The sequence below is a fragment of the Sus scrofa genome, chromosome 6 (genome assembly GCF_000003025.6).
Source record: "Sus scrofa isolate TJ Tabasco breed Duroc chromosome 6, Sscrofa11.1, whole genome shotgun sequence".
Lineage (NCBI taxonomy): Eukaryota > Metazoa > Chordata > Mammalia > Artiodactyla > Suidae > Sus > Sus scrofa.
The window spans coordinates 47,057,981-47,074,835 of NC_010448.4; the positions used below are offsets into that span (position 1 = coordinate 47,057,981).

At 53.0% G+C, this 16,855-nt stretch overlaps 1 protein-coding gene across 1 annotated transcript in view; it reads left to right on the forward strand.

The window, feature by feature from the left end:
* Nucleotides 1-16,855, forward strand: part of SIPA1L3 (signal induced proliferation associated 1 like 3) — a 191,474-nt gene that overhangs the window by 109,903 nt on the left and 64,716 nt on the right. Inside the window, 2 exon segments of the mRNA XM_021094330.1 lie at nucleotides 4,636-5,212; nucleotides 12,252-12,526. Of these exon segments, the coding sequence (XP_020949989.1) occupies nucleotides 4,636-5,212; nucleotides 12,252-12,526 (852 nt within the window).

Here is a 16,855-nt window from a genome sequence, read left to right on the forward strand (position 1 = left end):
AGAAAGAAAATGTTAGCGCAACACCCGAAGCCGCCCTCCCACAGCCCCTCTTCTCCCTTCCGTCCTTCCTGCACGCAGCTGCTCCCTGGACAGACCTCCCCTGTCCCCTCCGTGTCCCCAAACATGTTTTTGTCACAGCACTTGTCACACTGTAGGAACAAACTGTTGATGTGACTCTTGCCTCCCTCAAGGGTCACCCCATGTCATACTCACCCTCATACATCTGTCCTGACACGGCGCTTGCCACATAGAGGGTCCCAGAGCTGCCTTTGCTGACCAGGCAGATGCCTGGGCAGACGCTGTAGGCCCTGAGAAAGGAGTTGTTGTATAAATGACTGTGAGTGTTGCAAGAATCCGTACGGAGCTACAGTGACCAAGTGACCTGGTGGCTCATCATCTCCGGGCTGTGTGATGAGGTGCCGTCCTTTCTCATGTCAAGTGTACACTTTCTTTTTGGCCAAACCCACAGCCTACAGAAGTTCCCAGGCCAGGAATCAAACCTATGACACAGCAATAACAATGCTGGATCCTTAATCTGCTGAGCCACAAGGGAACTCCCAAGTGTAGCCTTTCTGAACAGCACACCACATCCCCCAGCCTGTGGGCTGTGAAAACCCCTCCTCTCCTGCCGGGGGAGGGAGGGATCAGCTCTTCTGAGTGTCCAGAAACCCTGTCAGCAGCTTGCCAGTTCCATGATTCTTAAAATCATGCATCGGGACCATGGGAAAACTCAAAATCTGCCCTGGAAGCAGCCAAGTCCTGGATGGAGGAGTCGCAGAGCCATTCACATCTGTCCAAGTGCAGTGTGAACGCAGCTGGGGGGGGAGATAACTCACAGTCAGGGGTCGCTTGCCCCTCCCCCTCTTGGAGGCAAGGCCGCGCCCACGGGGTTTCCCACAGAAGAAAACCTGCCTGGTTTGGGTGGCCTTCGCAGAACCTCTCCACCTGGAAGTGCCTTTTTCTGTCAAACCTACACATTGGTGGAAATCTATTTCTTCTTGGTCTGTCCAAGCTGAAATCATGGCTGTAATCAGTACTGAACTGCTGAGCCGGCACTGGGGCATCAGCTGAGCCCAGGTGGCACCTGCCCACACACACGCCTGGGATGTGGAAGTTTCACTGGACAGTGAACCACAGGGTGAGCAGGGGGTCTGGCCTGACCCACCTGGGCCTGCCCATGCTCTGGTCACTTCCATCCCGGTCTTCATGGGGCAGTCCCGGTGATCTTTGCAGATGGTCAGTCTGACACCTGCATTCATCACGGACCTGCAGGAAGCAGGCGCCAGGCTCAGGGTTTTACCTGAGGGATTAATTAACAGACTCCTGACAGGTGCGGGGAGGTTAAGGGAACCAGTACAAGAAACCAGTATAGGATAAGCGAGGCATCCAGGCACCAGCAGCAGCAGCCAACCATTACCCCACCCCCGGAGATAAGGTCAGAAGGGGATAGGAAAAGTTTCTAGAAACTGGGGAGACCTTGGGCTCTGGTAGAGGGGCCACCCAGCAGGAGCTGTGGCTGTTGAGCCACAGGACCAAGGACTATAGCCACTGCCACTGTCCCAGCCCTGCAGGGAGGCAGTGAAGAGAAGTGGATGGTCCACCCTCTCGCCTCTCCCCTTCCTGTCGCCAGGGGAGCCCAGTGAAGAAGACAGCCCATAGAAACCCACCTTGCAGGAGTTCCCTGGTGGCCTAGGGGTTAAGGATCTGGCGTTGTCACTGCAGTGGCTCGGGTTCTAACCCTGGCCCAGGACCTTCTGTGTGCCGTGGGCACAGCCAAAAAAAAAGAAAAGAAACCCACCTTTCAGAGCCCTGAACAGGGCAGAAAGCGACAGAGACTGGATCCGAGGGCACAGACGGTGAGTTGCTGGCCCAGAAGGTTCCGTGGTTGCTTACCTTCATGATCAGGATGAAACCACGGACCCACCTGGGCTCAGCTCTCGCTGCGCAGGCGCTTTCCTGTTGGACCCCATACCTGCCACGCCCGCTGCCTGCGGCCCCTCCCCTCAGCTCTTCCTCTGGCTCCTGCTCAGCCTCAGATCCCAGCTTAATTTCTCTTCCTCACAGAGATCCTCCCAGGACACTGAATCCTCCAGGCCCAAGAGGAAAGGCATCCAGCAAGTGCTGGTCACACAAATGCAGGAATGTCACACTGTCCCCTTGTCAAGTTGGGTGGGGGTTGGGAGTCAACAGCTGAATAAGACTCACACTGTGGTTGGGTTTCATGAACTATGTTTTTTGTCTTTTTGCCTTTTCTAGGGCCGCACCTGCAGCGTATGGAGGTTCCCAGGCTAGGGGTCAAATCAGAGCTGCAGGTGTCAGCCTGTGCCACAGCCACAGCAGTGCCAGATCGGAGCCATGTCTGTGACCTACACCACAGCTTACGGCAATGCCGGATCCTTAACCCACTGAGCAGAGTCTCATGGATGCTAGTCAGGTTCCTTACTGCTGAACCACAAGAGGAACTCCTCATGAAATATGTCTTAATCAAGAATCTCGTTATTTTAAAAATTATCCCACTGTGGGAAGCTCACAAGCTGAGATTTTTATAGAGGGCGAATGCAATATTCTTCAAGAAAAACCTCCTTTACAGCACCTCATACCATTCTTCAATCGCCCTTATGTAAACAGCATAACTCACAGTGTCTCCGAAGCCCTTTTAAGTGTCTTTCAGCGAACATCATCTTCCCTGAACCCCTGGCAGGTGCCATGCATGGCCTTGCTGCCTGATTTTAGAAGTCATCTGCCACTGAACCACTGAGTCTCAATTCAGGCACGAGAACCTCACATCCAGGAGTCCCCACATCTCTCAGCTTGACTTAGCAAATCTCCTGCCTCCCAGATCAGGGCTGCTTCCGCCTGGGAGCCTGGGTCAGTGGGGAGCCTGCTTCCCTCCCCTCTGTTTCTCCACCTTGTACTCGCCCCCCACCCCCCTCCAGCCCGCTCCCCAGGCCTGTGCACTGTGTTTCTGACCGTCCAGGTTGGCGCAGGGAGGTAGCGCAGCGTCACTGGGGCTGTGGTCACAGCAGGCCACGTGCTCTCTGGGTTCTTCCAGGGGCTCCCTGCCCACCCTCTGGATCTGCCAGACAGCAGCAGACCCCGGTCGCCTCCCAAATACAAGGGTCACCCAGGCGGCCCCTCTCCAGGGAGGGGATGAAGATAATGCGGGTCACCACCCACTTTCTCAAGATTTTCCTCCCAGTAATATCTTCCCTCTGTCTAATTTGCATATGGGGAGGAGGTTCAGGAGTTTGGGGTAACAGGTTTTAGATCATTTCCTTTTTATCTTCTCAGTTGCTCTCTGATGTCTATGGTAATAGCATCTCAGTCAAAACTGAAGTAGGAAGGCCCCATCCTAACTTCCCCTTATTTTATTTATTTATTTATTTATTTATTTATTTATTTTTGTCTTTTTGCCATTTCTTGGGCCGCTCCCACAGCATATGGAGGTTCCCAGGCTAGAGGTCCAATTGGAGCTGCAGCCGCCGGCCCACACCAGAGCCATAGCAACACTGGATCCGAGCCACATCTGTGACCCACACCCCAGCTCACGGCAACACCGGATCCTTAACCCATTGAGCAAGGGCAGGGGTCGAACCCCCAACCTCATGGTTCCTAGTCGGATTCGTTAACCACTGATCCACGATGGGAACTCCACCTAACTTCCCCTTAAGATGAATTTTCAGAATAACTTCTATAGAGAGGGTTTACAAAGTGTATTCGTGTTACACAGGTGTCTGAAAGAAAGAAATCACGTGGTGTTCCCTCTCAGTCAGGGGTCCCTACGGTAATGCCACGTAACAAACCACTTCAAAACTCAGTGGCTCGCAACGTTGTCATTTCTTCTTGGCTCACACATCTGCAGGGCAACTGAGGTCTGGCTGGCCTTGGCTACAGGTCTGCCCCGATTGTCCTCCTTCTCCTGGACCAGTAGGTTCCAGGGTACCTTCATGTCGTAGCCAAGGCAGGTGAAGAGGAGGCAAGCCTGGCTGCACACACACTCTGTGCTGTTGGCCAGATCGAGTCCCATGACCAGGGTCAGGCTCCATGGGATGAAGATGTACCTGCCCACAAGGGTGGAGAGGAAGGGGTGAATTTCTGCCAAACTAACTTACCACAAGTCTGTTTCGATGTAGAACCAGAATAACTGAAGTTGGAGTTCCTGTCATGGCTCAGCAGAAATGAATCTGACTGGTATCCATGAGGATGCAGGTTCAATCCCTGGCCTTGCTCAGTGGGTTAAGGATCCTGTATTGCTGTGAGTTGTGGTGTAGGTTGCAGGCTTGGCTTGGATCCCGTGTTGCTGTGGCTGTGGTGTAGGCTGGCAGCTGCAGCTCTGATTCAACCTCTGGCCTGGGAACCTCCATATGCCGTGGGTGCAGCCCTGAAAAGATGAAAAAAAAAAGAATACCTGAATTTGAACCATACTCGGAAAATTATGCTTTGAATATCAGTGACTATTCTAGTATCTGTTGTATAGAAAGTGAAAATGCATGCGTGTGCCCTAAGACTTTCTCAAGGTTCCAGTCTAGTTCCATTCTTAGGAAGGAAACTGCTCTTTCTGATCTTCTGTTTTCTTTCTAAAGGGACTCTCAGGTGCCTTGCTCTCTACCATCTAAATAATTTCTCGTTCCTCAGTATGGCTGTGACCCGATCCAAAGACGCGCCTCCTTTCGGCCCCCCCATCCCCAGTGGAACCAAATTCCGCAAATCTGACGTCTTCAGAGACTTCTTGCTGGCCAAGGTGATTAACGCCGAGAATGCCGCGCACAAGTCCGACAAGTTCCACACCATGGCCACCAGGACCCGCCAGGAATACCTCAAGGACCTGGCTGAAAACTGTGTCTCCAACACACCCATCGACTCCACCGGCAAGTTCAACCTCATCGCCCTGACCTCCAAGAAGAAGGAGAAGACAAAAGCCCGGGCAGGTGCCGAGCAGTACAGCGCCGGGGCCATCGCCTGGAGGGTGGCGGCTCAGGACTACGCCCAGGGGGTGGAAATCGACTGCATTTTGGGAATTTCCAACGAGTTTGTGGTGCTTCTGGACCTGCGCACCAAGGAGGTGGTGTTCAACTGCTACTGCGGGGATGTCATCGGCTGGACCCCGGACGCCGCGACGCTCAAAATCTTCTATGGGCGAGGGGACCACATCTTCCTGCAGGCCGCCGAGGGCTCCGTGGAGGACATACGGGAAATTGTCCAGAGGCTGAAGGTGAGGGGGCGAGCTCAGCAAGGGCGCAGGAGTTCCGTGGTCTGGCCGGGGCCCTGGGCACCACTGAAATGCCTCCCCACGCCCAGCCGTTAGGCCAGGACACACCTTGGCCGCAAGAGCGTCGGCATGGTCACTTTCACTCCAGATGTCTGGTGGGCCCCACTGCCTGGGCTCCTTCTGGGAAAGGCTTGGGCCAGGGATTTGGAGGACAGAAGGCGTGTTCACTCACACTAGATGTTGATAGAAAGTATAAGTTTAGCAGTTTCCCTCATGGCTTCATGGTTAACAAACCCGACTAGTATCTGTAAGGACACGGGTTCGATCCCTGGCCTCGCTCAGTGGGCTAAGGATTCCACTTGCCGTGAGCTGTGGCGAAGGTTGCAGACATGGCTCAAATCCTGCGTAGCTGTGGCTGTGGCCCACAGCTGCAGCTCTGATTTGACCCCTAGCCTGGGAACTTCCATATGCGGCCCCAATAAAACAACAACAACAAAAAAGAAATAGAAGTAGGGATACTTCTAGAAGAATTAAAATAGAAAGAAAATCTTCCAGACCATTAAAGTATGGCACAGAAGCAGGGTATTAGGGCAGGGGGGTAATAAAGTCTAATAAAAGAAACAAACAGAAAATTAAATGCCAGGACTAAGTCTACATCAGTAATCACAATAAATATGGGCAGTTTAACATCTCCTGTTAAAAAGCCAAGACTCAGAGTCTGGATGAAAATCTTACCCGAGGGAGTTCCCGTTGTGGCGCAGTGAAAACGAATCCGATTAGTATCCATGAGGATGCAGGTTTATCCCTGGCCTCACTCAGTGGGTTAAGGATCCAGCATTGCCCTGAGCTGTGGTGTAGGTCACAGATGCGGTTTGGGTCTGGCGTTGCTATGGCTGTGGCACAGGTCAGCAGCTGCAGCTCCCATTCGACCCCAGCCTGGGAACTTCCTATGCCGAGGGTGCGGCCCTAAAAGGCAAAAAAGAAAAAAATCTTACTGTAAGCTCTTGGTGGACAGCTCAGGCTCACACTGTTGGCCAAGCCAAGGGTGGCAGGTTGATTTCAAGTCAGATGGCAACTTGGTAATGGCTGTTTGAATCACTGAGCTAAGAAGTACACAGGCCACATCTGAGCTCCGTACGAAGGAATGCCGTGGTCAGTGACTGGCTCTCAGCGGGTTTAGCAGAACGGCCTGTCATGCATGCCGTAGAGAAGGAGGTATAACGCAGGAGTTAACAGCGCAGGTTTTGGAGTCAGAAGCTCTGGCTGTAAGTCCTCAAACTGCCACTTACGAGCTGTGGAACTTCACCATGTTACTTAACTGTTGGGTGACTCAGTTTCTTTCTCTGAAAAATGGGGACAATCTTCCTACGTCCCGTGAAAGTTTCACGGATTCAGTGAGAAGTGTTGCCCAGGCAAGCAGACCTGACTTGGCAGGCTGTGCTCTCCAGAAGCTGTTGGGACAGCTGGCTGTCCTCACCCTTCTGGGTCTTTGTATTTCCTTGTTAAGTTCAGCTTGGATTGGTAAAGTCCTGCTCTCAGCCCCCTTGACTCCCCAAATTCACATCTTTTTTACGTAACAATAGCTACTGTGTAGATTTCCCATTAGGTTGTGAGGTCCATGAATGAGAGCCTCTGACCATCTTGCTTATTTGCTTATCTCATAGGCGTGGATCAGGGCTGGCACGTAGTAGCTGTTCAGTAAATGCTGATTAGTTGGTTGGTTGAACGAGATGATCGAACCCTGACTCTGTGCTCATGAGCAATTTATGTGCATAATCTCACAGTCCTCCCCCCACCTTTGGAATGCAGGCACTGGTTGGTTGGTTGGTTGGTTGGTTTTGGGGGGGTTGAGGGGGTTTTTAATCTATAAATTTTATTAGAGCGTAGGGGGCGTACAGCATTGTGTTAGTTTCAGGTTGAAAGCACTGTTTTTATCCCCACCTGACAGATGAGGAACAGGAAGCTCAGAGCTGTGTAGATACCCATTAGGAGCTCAGCCAGCCAGTAGGTGGCAGACTGGGATCTGAATCCAAATTTTTCTGACTCTAGAACCAATTTGTACCCAGACTTGAGGCTGATAGCTAACCGTCTACTTGGCATCACTACTCCGCCCCTGAAACTCACCATGTCTAAGAGCAGACTCCTGGTTTCCTGCCCCCTGCCTCCCAGAGTTCTCTTGTCTCAGTAAAGGCAAGTCTGTTGCTCATCTGTGGGATCAGAAACCTTGGCGTCAGCCTCACGCCTCTTCCTCTCACGCCCTCATCCAGTCTGCTGGCTCCATCTCCAGTCGGCGGCTCTGCTGCTTCTCCCACTGCCCCGGCCCCTCCTGGACCATCCAGTAGCCTCCTCGCCGCCACCCTTGCCTCCCTGTGGTCTGTTCTCAGTAAGGTCGCCAGAGGGATCTGATTGGGTCCCTGCTCTTCTCTGACTCCTCAGTTCACTCCATATAAAAGCCCACATCCTGCTGGTGGCCCATGAGGTCCTGCATGGTCTGCCTGTGTCTCAGCCTCTCTGACCTTGTTGTCCTGTTACTCTCTGCTCCAGGCATACAAACCTCTGCTGTTTCCAGAGTGCACCAGGCAGGCATCCTGCCTCAGGGCCTTTGCACTGCCTTTGCCCGCTTGCTGAAACACTTTACCTGATCCCCACATGGTTCACTCCCCTTCTGCATGCCTTTGTTCAAATGCCACCTGTCAGCAAGGCCTCATTATCCAAAATTGCAAACCCCCTTCCACAATTTGGGCCTGTGCTTATTCCACCCACTTTCCCTACTTTCATTTTCTCCGGAGCACTTACCGCCATCTGACGGGTGTTACCGTGGGTGCCGTTTGCGGCTGTGTCTTCAGCACCTTGGCCAGCATCTGGCCACAGTGGGCACTTGGTGAGCAGGGTCTGAAGGCGCACATGCGTGCTGCCCTGCAGTAAAAGCAAAAGTGACTGTTCATGGAGGGCTGACCTCAAACTGCTCGGAGCCTTGCACAGCCCTGTGTTTCTTCTCCCCAAAAGCCCCGTGAGAACAGCACCATTATCACCCCTGATTCACAGATGAGGAAACTGAGACCCCGAGAGGTAAAGTGACTTGCCCAGGGCCCAGAGTGAGTTAATAAGTGCCTAGATTCTTAAACACGAAAGTTCCTTCTCCCAAAATCCTGACAGCAACTCGAGTTTCTTGAGCAGTGGCCATGTCAGGCACTGGGCCAGGTTACATGTTTTACCCGCATCTTTTCTGTCCCACGCCCACCCCCGTGCCTACTGTTGGCACAGGGCTTTTAGAGCACATTTCCACAGCCCCCCTCATGATCTCAGTGCCCCCAAGAGCCCGCTGAGAAACCAGGAAGCCAGGAACCGATGACCGAAGCCATGTTCTGTGAAGGGACAGGCCTCTCTTAACTGGCTCAGGTGGCTGTTCTTTATGAGGTCCTCCGGGGTGAGGGCTCCCTCTGGCTCAGTGGGATTCAGACATCCTTCGTTTGTTAAGTTGACAAGTTTTATCTTGTGCCCACCCCTGGGCCAGTGCTGGGACTCAGCTGTGACCATGACGGGCCCTCCTGGGCTCTCTTCTGCAGCACATGTTGGACAGGAATTAAAGAGCCAAGAGGTTACAAGGGGAGTGTTGAGGATGCCAGGAGACCCCTTCATTGAGGGGTGGCCTCAAACCCATAGGTGGGGTGTGGCCCCCAGTCACATTAGCTACCAACACGTAATGTTCAGAGGATTCCGTATGCATGTAGCCTTCTGGCTTGGCTTGAACAACTGGGGGATCTGCCGATCTAGGGCCAACGTTCACACAAGGCGGGGGTCAGCTGAATGAGGGTCATGGGTGGCCGCGTGACAGGCTGGGGTTCCTCTGAACTGATGGTGTGTTCCCTCTGCCCTAGGCCTTTCTGGAGCCTTGTAAACATCAGGAATGGTGCTCTTATTCAGGTTATTACAAAAGCAAAGGGGGCAGAAGTTTCAGGATGCTAAGAGCAGCTAGAGTTTCCCTCTCGGCTCGCTCTCCCCATCCGCAGTGGTCCAAAGCAGCCATAGTGGGTAGTTGCAGACGGAGCTGCTAAAAGAGAGAGAAAGACTGAGAAATCCAGTACCTGGAGTGGGAGGAAGCGTGTAGTTTCTTTCTTTCGTAGTCAGCACTCAGACTGCTCAAGGCTGGCAGAGGCAGCTCAGGGACGCCCGTGCCTTCCTCTCATGGCCCCCTCTTCCCTGTCGATGTGTTCCTCTCATGGTCAGCATGGAGGCGCCCCATATCCACGTCCCCTTCTTCAGGAAGGAAGCACACGTGAGCAGTGGGGGGCAAGCAGTTTTATTTTAAAAACACAAAGCAGCAGTTCCATCCCTTCTGCTCATATCCTGTTGGCCAAAACCAAGTCACATCCACACCCAGCTGCAGGGGAAGCTGAGAAGGGTGGTCCCCAGTCAGGTGGCCACACACCCGTCAAAGCTCTGATTGGGGGCGGGGGCAGGTCTTATTACTCAAAGGAAGAAGGGGAGGATGGTGAGTGGAGGGCGCCTAGCCTTCGGTGCAGCAGTGCCCCAGCCCCCGCCCCGGGGCCTCTGCGGGAGCCTTGGAACAGCCGGGGCCTCCCAGGCCTGCTGCTGCCTACCAGTCACAAGCACGGACAGGCGGGCCTTTCTAACCCACAGCCAGATTCTTTGGTGACGGCTTCAAAGGGAAGAAGAGTCTTGACTCCCAAGGCAGAAATAAGGGTGTAGGATGAAGCCAGTCACAGCGTTCTCTTTCAAGGAACCAAACAGTAGGCTTTCCTTTCAACCAGCTTTTTTTTTTTTTTTTTTTTTTTTTTAACTTTTTTTTGGTCTGCACCCATGGCAGGTGGAAGTTCCTGAGCCAGGGATCCAACTTGCACCGCAGCAGCAGCCCCAGCCACCACAGTGACGACACCAGATCCTTAAACCACTGCCCCACAAGAGAACTCCACAATTTTTTAATCATGGAAAATTTCAAGTGGACCTAAAAGTAGAGAGACTTGGTGAACTCCTTGCCCCATCACCAGCTTCCAGTTCCCAGCCCGTGGCCAGTCGTGTTTCTGCCTGCCCCTGGCAGTTTCTAAATGGATCCTAGACATCCTGTCATGTCACTGGTAAACATTTCAGTATTCATCTGTGAGACATAAAGACTCTTAAAAAATAACTATTTTTGGAGTTCCTGTCATGGCTCAGCAGTTAACGAATCTGACTAGCATCCACGAGGATGCAGGTTCGATCCCTGGCCTTGCTCAGTGGGGGATCTGGCGTGGCTGTGGCTGTGGCTGTGGTATAGGCTGGCAGCAACAGCTCTGATTCAATCCCTAGCCTGGGAACCTCCATATGCTGCAGGTGTGGCCCTAAAAAGACAAACACAAACAAACAAAAAAAACCCTATTTTTCTCATTACCATACATTAAAAATTAACAGTAATTCTTTACTGTCGTGTAAACAAGTTGGGCTATGAAATCAGTTGTTGGGTCTCAGTGAACTGTTTTCAGGAACATGGTAGTCAGAGGGCCTTGCAGGGAGGCGGCACTTTGTTTCAGGGAGCTTTGTTCCCGTTTTACACGTTTCCTCACTTGCCACATTCCCGTCGTGCAGACCAGGAAGGAACCGGCGCGTTTACATTTTCAGGTTAAGTCCGCTGCCATCCAGACTCTGATCCCTGGCTGCCTCCACTCGGGGGGCATTTTGTGCATATGTGGATACCTGTGGAAATGTGTGAATGCATAGTGGCCTGTGACGTGAAATCCTTAATACTGTGCATAATAGTTGGAACAGTGTGAAAGCCGCCGCTCTGATAGGTGCACCAGCTAACATCATTTCTGGCCAGGGAGTAACTTCTCCCAGGGCATCTGCACCCTTCCACAAGCTCGTTCCTTCATGGGCTTTTAGGCAAGGCAGACAAAACTTGATGTAACTTGCTTAACAGCCATGACTTAATCTTTTCATCCCACGAAGGGGAGGGATCCATCCCTACAGACGAGCTAAGGAACTAAGGGTTCTGTCTGGTGAGTTCTCATCTCTACGGTAACATGTGCTGGTGGCGACCATCTCACACAAATGAGGCAGGGGGTAAATTGGAGGTCTGGTCGGCTCCAGGATGGGGGGCGATCCAAGGAGGACATTGGGAACGGGTTTGTCCCTCTAAGAATGACGTCGTGAAATAAAGACTGTGGCCCAAGCCCCCAGCCTAGAGAAGACCCCAGGGCCTCCGGTCCATTGCTTTTCCAGGTTGCTCTGGTTGTATCACCATGTCCGTGACTGAAAACGGCAAACGTTTCTCTCACTCGCAGCACTTGGCCATCCCAGGTACGGCTGGAGGCTGCGCCCGGCAATGTTCTAACTTTGGGAGCCTCGCTGACCAAACAGCTGCTCTCTGGAATAATCCTAGTGTCTGTGGCAAAGGGGAAAGGCCTACAGAGGGTCTATATAGGCAGTTAAATGCCCCAGCCCAGATGATAGGCCCATTCTATTCAGAGTGCATTGGCCAAAGCAAGTCCCAGACCCACTGACCACCTGGGCAGGCGAGGGCAAGAAGTACAATCCTGCTGTGTACGGGGAGAGAGAAGGGTGACCACAGTGGGGGCCAAGGGGCAGGGATGTTCCTATGATGGCTCAGTGGTAATGAACCCCACTAGTATCCATGAGGATGTGGCTTCAATCCCTGGCCTCGCTCAGTGGGCTAAGGATCAGGCGTTGCCATGAGCTGCAGCATAGGTCGCAGATGCAGCTTGGTGGGGCTGTGGCTGTGACTGTGGCTGTGGCCGGCAGCTGCAGCTCCGATTGGACCCCTGGCCCAGGAACTTCCATGTGCCATAGGTGCAGCCTGTGGGGGGAGCAGGTGTGTGGGAAGAACACAGCCCTTGACTCCTCGGAAGTCAGGAGCCCGGGCTGGAACTTGGTGGGTGTCTGTGCTTCTCTATCCTGGCATCACCTGAGAGGATAGATGGGGGACAGCAGGGTCTTCGACCTCAAAGGGCAGGGCCTGACCAGGACTCTGCCACAAGAGGTGACCCCGAATGGCCTCTGAGACTTGACCCCTGCGTGTTGCCTGCAGGTGATGACCAACGGCTGGGAGACGGTGGACATGACCCTGCGGCGGAATGGGCTTGGGCAGCTGGGCTTCCACGTGAAGTATGACGGGACTGTGGCCGAGGTGGAGGACTACGGGTTTGCCTGGCAGGCCGGGCTCCGGCAGGGCAGCCGCCTGGTGGAGATCTGCAAGGTGGCCGTGGTCACCTTGACCCACGACCAGATGATCGACCTGCTGCGCACGTCTGTCACCGTCAAAGTGGTCATCATCCCGCCTTTCGACGACGGCACGCCCCGCAGGTGAGGCCCTCGGCCCCGCCAGGTGGGAGCCGGGGGTGGGGAGTGGGGGGTGGCAGCTCCCCGGTGCTGGCACTTGCTCTCCCTCAGCACGAAGATCAAGAATGATGACGGGGGAGTTCCCGTGGTGGCGCAGTGGTTAACGAATCCAACTAGGAACCATGAGGTTGCGGGTTCGGTCCCTGCCCTTGCTCTGTGGTTAACGATCCGGCATTGCCATGAGCTGTGGTGCAGGTTGCAGACACGGCTCAGATCCCTCATTGCTGTGGCTCTGGCGTAGGCCGGGGGCTACAGCTCCGATTGGATCCCTAGCCTGGGAACCTCCATATGCTGTGGGAGCGGCCCAAGAAATAGCAAAAAGACGAAAAAAAAAAAAAAAAAAAAGAATGATGACGGGGTCGGATCAGCATCTGTGGAGCACTTTCTCCTGGGCAGTCATGGTCCAGCTCGGCTCTCCACGGGCGTGCGTCCCGGCCAGTCTCTAGAACAGCCCCCGGGGCGGGGGGGCGCCCTCCTCGGGCTGTTTCCTAGACGTGGCTCATGGCCAAAGCACTTGCCCGAGGGGCGCTGCACTGCGTTCATGTGTTCAGCACGTCTTTCTCGAGCCCTCACTGTGCAAACTCTGCTCGAAAGTGCTCAGGATACAGCGGCAAACAAAATACAGTGCCTCTTCCCCTGGAGTTTGTGTCCCGAGGGAAGGACAGGCACTAATTAAGTAGATGTGTAATCAGGGCCAGGCAGGGATGAGGTCTGAGGAGGGAAAGTGGGGTAATTGAAGGGCCTGCAGTGAGGCGGAGAGTGGCTTGCTGGGTGGTCAGGGAAGGCTCCTGGGCGGACGCCGCCACGTGGTTCTCCACGCCAGCCGGTCCCAGGCAGGGACAAGCCAGGGCAGAGTCTCCAAGGCGCCAGTGTGTGGGGGTGCATTCCCACAGCACAGGGAGGCCGGCATGGCTGGAGCACAATGAGCAAGGGTGAAAAGTGGGAGAAGGGGACAGGGCAGAGTGGGGGGGGTCTTTCTGGATGATGAGCTTGGCTTTTGTTCAATAGGAAGCCAGGTTGTGTTTTTGCCATACCCGTGGCATATGAAAGTTCTTGGGATCAAACTTACTCTACAGCAGTGTGAACTGCTGCAGTGACAACATGGGATCCTCAACCCACTGTACCTACCACAAGAGAACTCCTGTTTCTTTTTGCTTTGTTTTGTTTTGTTTGAATGTAACATTTCAAACACATTAAAAGTGTACTGAGGAGTTCCCACTGTGGTACAACAGGATCAGTGGCATCTCGGGAGCGCTGGGACACAGGTTTGATCCCTGGCCTGGCACGGTGGGCTAAGGATCCAGCATTGCCGTAGCTGCAGTTTAGGTCATAACTGTGGCTCAGATCTGATCCCCAGCCCGGGCACTCCATATGCCTCTGTGAAGTAAATTTTAAAAATAATTAAAACAATTAAAATAATTTGTAAGGGGTTCCCGTCATGGCTCAATGGTTAACGAATCCGACTAGGAACCATGAGGTTGCAGGTTCGATCCCTGGCCTCGCTTAGCGGGTTAAGGATCCAGTGTTGCCATGAGCTGTGGTGTAGGTCGCAGACGCGGCTTGGATCCTGCATTGCTGTGGCTGCGATGTAGGCCAGCAGCAACAGCTCCGATTAGACCCCTAGCCTGGGAACCTCCATGTGCCATGGGTGCAGCCCTAGAAAAGACAAAAAAAAATTTTTTTAAATAAATAAATTTTAACATAAATAAATAAAAGTATACTGACCCCCCTGTTTCAACATTTGTCACCGTGTGGCCAACTTTTGCTTTGTTTTGTTTTTGTTTTTGTTTTTAATTCCATGCCTCCCCACCCTGGGATTATTTGAAGCAATTCCTCTCCTTGGAATGTGTCTGTACCCAATCAGGACCTTTAAAAAATGATTACACTTTATTGTATTTATTTATTTTATTTTATGATTTTTATTTCTTCCATTATAGTTAAACACTTTAAAATTTTAACAGCGAGTTCCTGTCACGGCTTAGCAGAAACGAATCTGACTAGTAGCATCCAGGAGGATGCAGGTTCAATCCCTGGCCATGCTCAGTGGGTTAAGGATCCGGCGTTGTCATGAGCTGTGGTGTAGGTTGCAGATGCGGCTCAGATCCTGAGCTGCTGTGGCTTTGGTGTAAGCTGGCAGCTACAGCTCCAGTCCAACCCCTAGCCTAGGACTTCCGTATGCCACAGGTTTGACCCTAAAAAAACAAAAAGAAACAAAGTTAACAGAAAGTCACTATTGGAATTCCCTGGTGGCTCAGCAGGTTTAGGATCTGGCGTTGTCACTGCTGTGGCCCTGGTTACTACAGTGGTGTGGATTCAGTCCCTGGCCTGGGAATTTTCACATGCCGAGGGTACAGCCAAAAAAAAAAAAATTCAGTTTCAACTACCCAGACTGTCTAACTTTTCAGAACAGTCGTTTTGTTAGTCAGGTTCCTCCAATGGAATTTGTTGGATACATCTCGGTTCTTCTAACCTCCAAGTTTCCCCTCCCTCTTATTTTATCCTTACAGTTTATTTTGGGAGGAAGCCAGGTCCCTTGACCTCTCGAGTTCCCCATGTCCTGGACTCAGCTGCTCGCAGTCCCTGGTGTCCTTTAACCTGTTCTAGCCCATGGGTGTCCCACAACCTGGAGTCCAGCATAGGAGCTTGATTGGATTCTGGGATTCCAGTTGAACTCCTTTTGTGTGTGGCCATCAGGAGGCACCACATGTCTGGTTGTGCCTGTGTGAGGGACACCGCGGGCGGTCAGAGGGTGACACCCTGACCCATTACCGTACATCTCTTGTCAGCTCCTAGCAGCCACTTGTGATCGTTGCCTAGATGTCCTCTGTCATTATGGGTCCCAGTGATGTGAGGTCCTCCGTTCTCACGTGATGTCATACCTTCCTCATGTATTGCACCCACGGCCGTACAGAAATCCCTGGGCCAGGGATTGAACCCACACCCCATCCATGACAACACCAGACTCTGAGCCCGCTAAGCCACCAGGGAACTCTGGGAGTTCTTATAAAAAGAACTTTCCTTCAGCAATTGTTTGGTTCTTGCGAGGTCTAATTACACAGGGAGGGCAGGAGAGATGCCGTTCTTAGAATCGTGAGTTGGTGCCCTAGCAACCTCCAGAGGGGACTGTGATGGTGATTCTCTGTAGACGCACCACATTCCAAGTGCTGGAAACACAGCTGCACCGAGGACAGTCAAGGCCCGGCCCTCGCAGAGCTGACGAGGGGATCGGGGGAGACTAGCTGTAAACAAGTCAGATGCTCAGTAGAGCAAAAGGGAGAAGCCGCTGAGGCTACTGAGAAGGTGGCCTCTGCAGTGAGGTTAGATGTGTGAATCCAGGCTCCTGACCTTATTAACTGTGACCCCAGTCAGGTGGCCTCACCTCTCTGTGCCTCATGTATAAAATAGGGACAATGCTAGATCCTACCCTGAAGGCGGTCGTCAGGTTGGAGGCTCATGGAGCGCATAGAGCATGACTTGGCCTGTAGGAGGCACCCAAAAGACACCAGCTGTGAGACACTGGGTGTGAGGAAAATGCAGGGGATGCCGTGACCTTGGACGGGGTGGTCAGGGAAGGCCTGAGAGTGGGAAGGAGTCAGGAGAAGGGCCTTGCAAGAAGGGAGTAGGTGAGGACAGGGAGTTCCCATTGTGGCTCAGTGGTGACGAATCAGACTAGCATCTATGAGGACATGGGTTCAATCCCTGGCCCCGCTCAGTGGATTAAGGATCCAGCATTGCCATGAGCTGTGGCGTAGATTGCAGATGTGGCTCAGATCCCTTGTGGCTGTGGCTGTGGCTGTGGTGTAGGCAGGCAGCTGTGGCTCCGATTCAACCCCTAGCCCGGGAACCTCCATATGCCACAGGTGTGGCCCTAAAAAAAAAAAAAAAAAAGTGAGGACAGAGGCCCTTGTCTTGTTGATAGACCAGAAAGAGGGTCATTGGCCAGAGCAGAGTGAGCCAAGAGGAGGGCACGCGACGAGGTGACACTGAGTGCTCATGCATGTGACCTCGCAGGGCTGGCGTGATCCCCACTTTACAGGTGAGAAAACTGACAACCCAGGGTGGACCCGTCACTCGTGCAGAGTGTGCAGAGTTCAGCGGCGTGAGTGGCCGAGCAAAACTCAATCCAGGTTTCCCATCTCCATGTCCTCGGCTGCCTCAAGAAGCTGTTTCTCGTTCTGGGTGCACCCTCTCCGCCTTCCTGAGTCCTGCTTGATCTGCACTTGGCGAGGGCAGTTCTGAGCAGGCTTAAACCCGGCTGCAACCAAGGGCTTAGCCATCCACACCCCAGTCCCT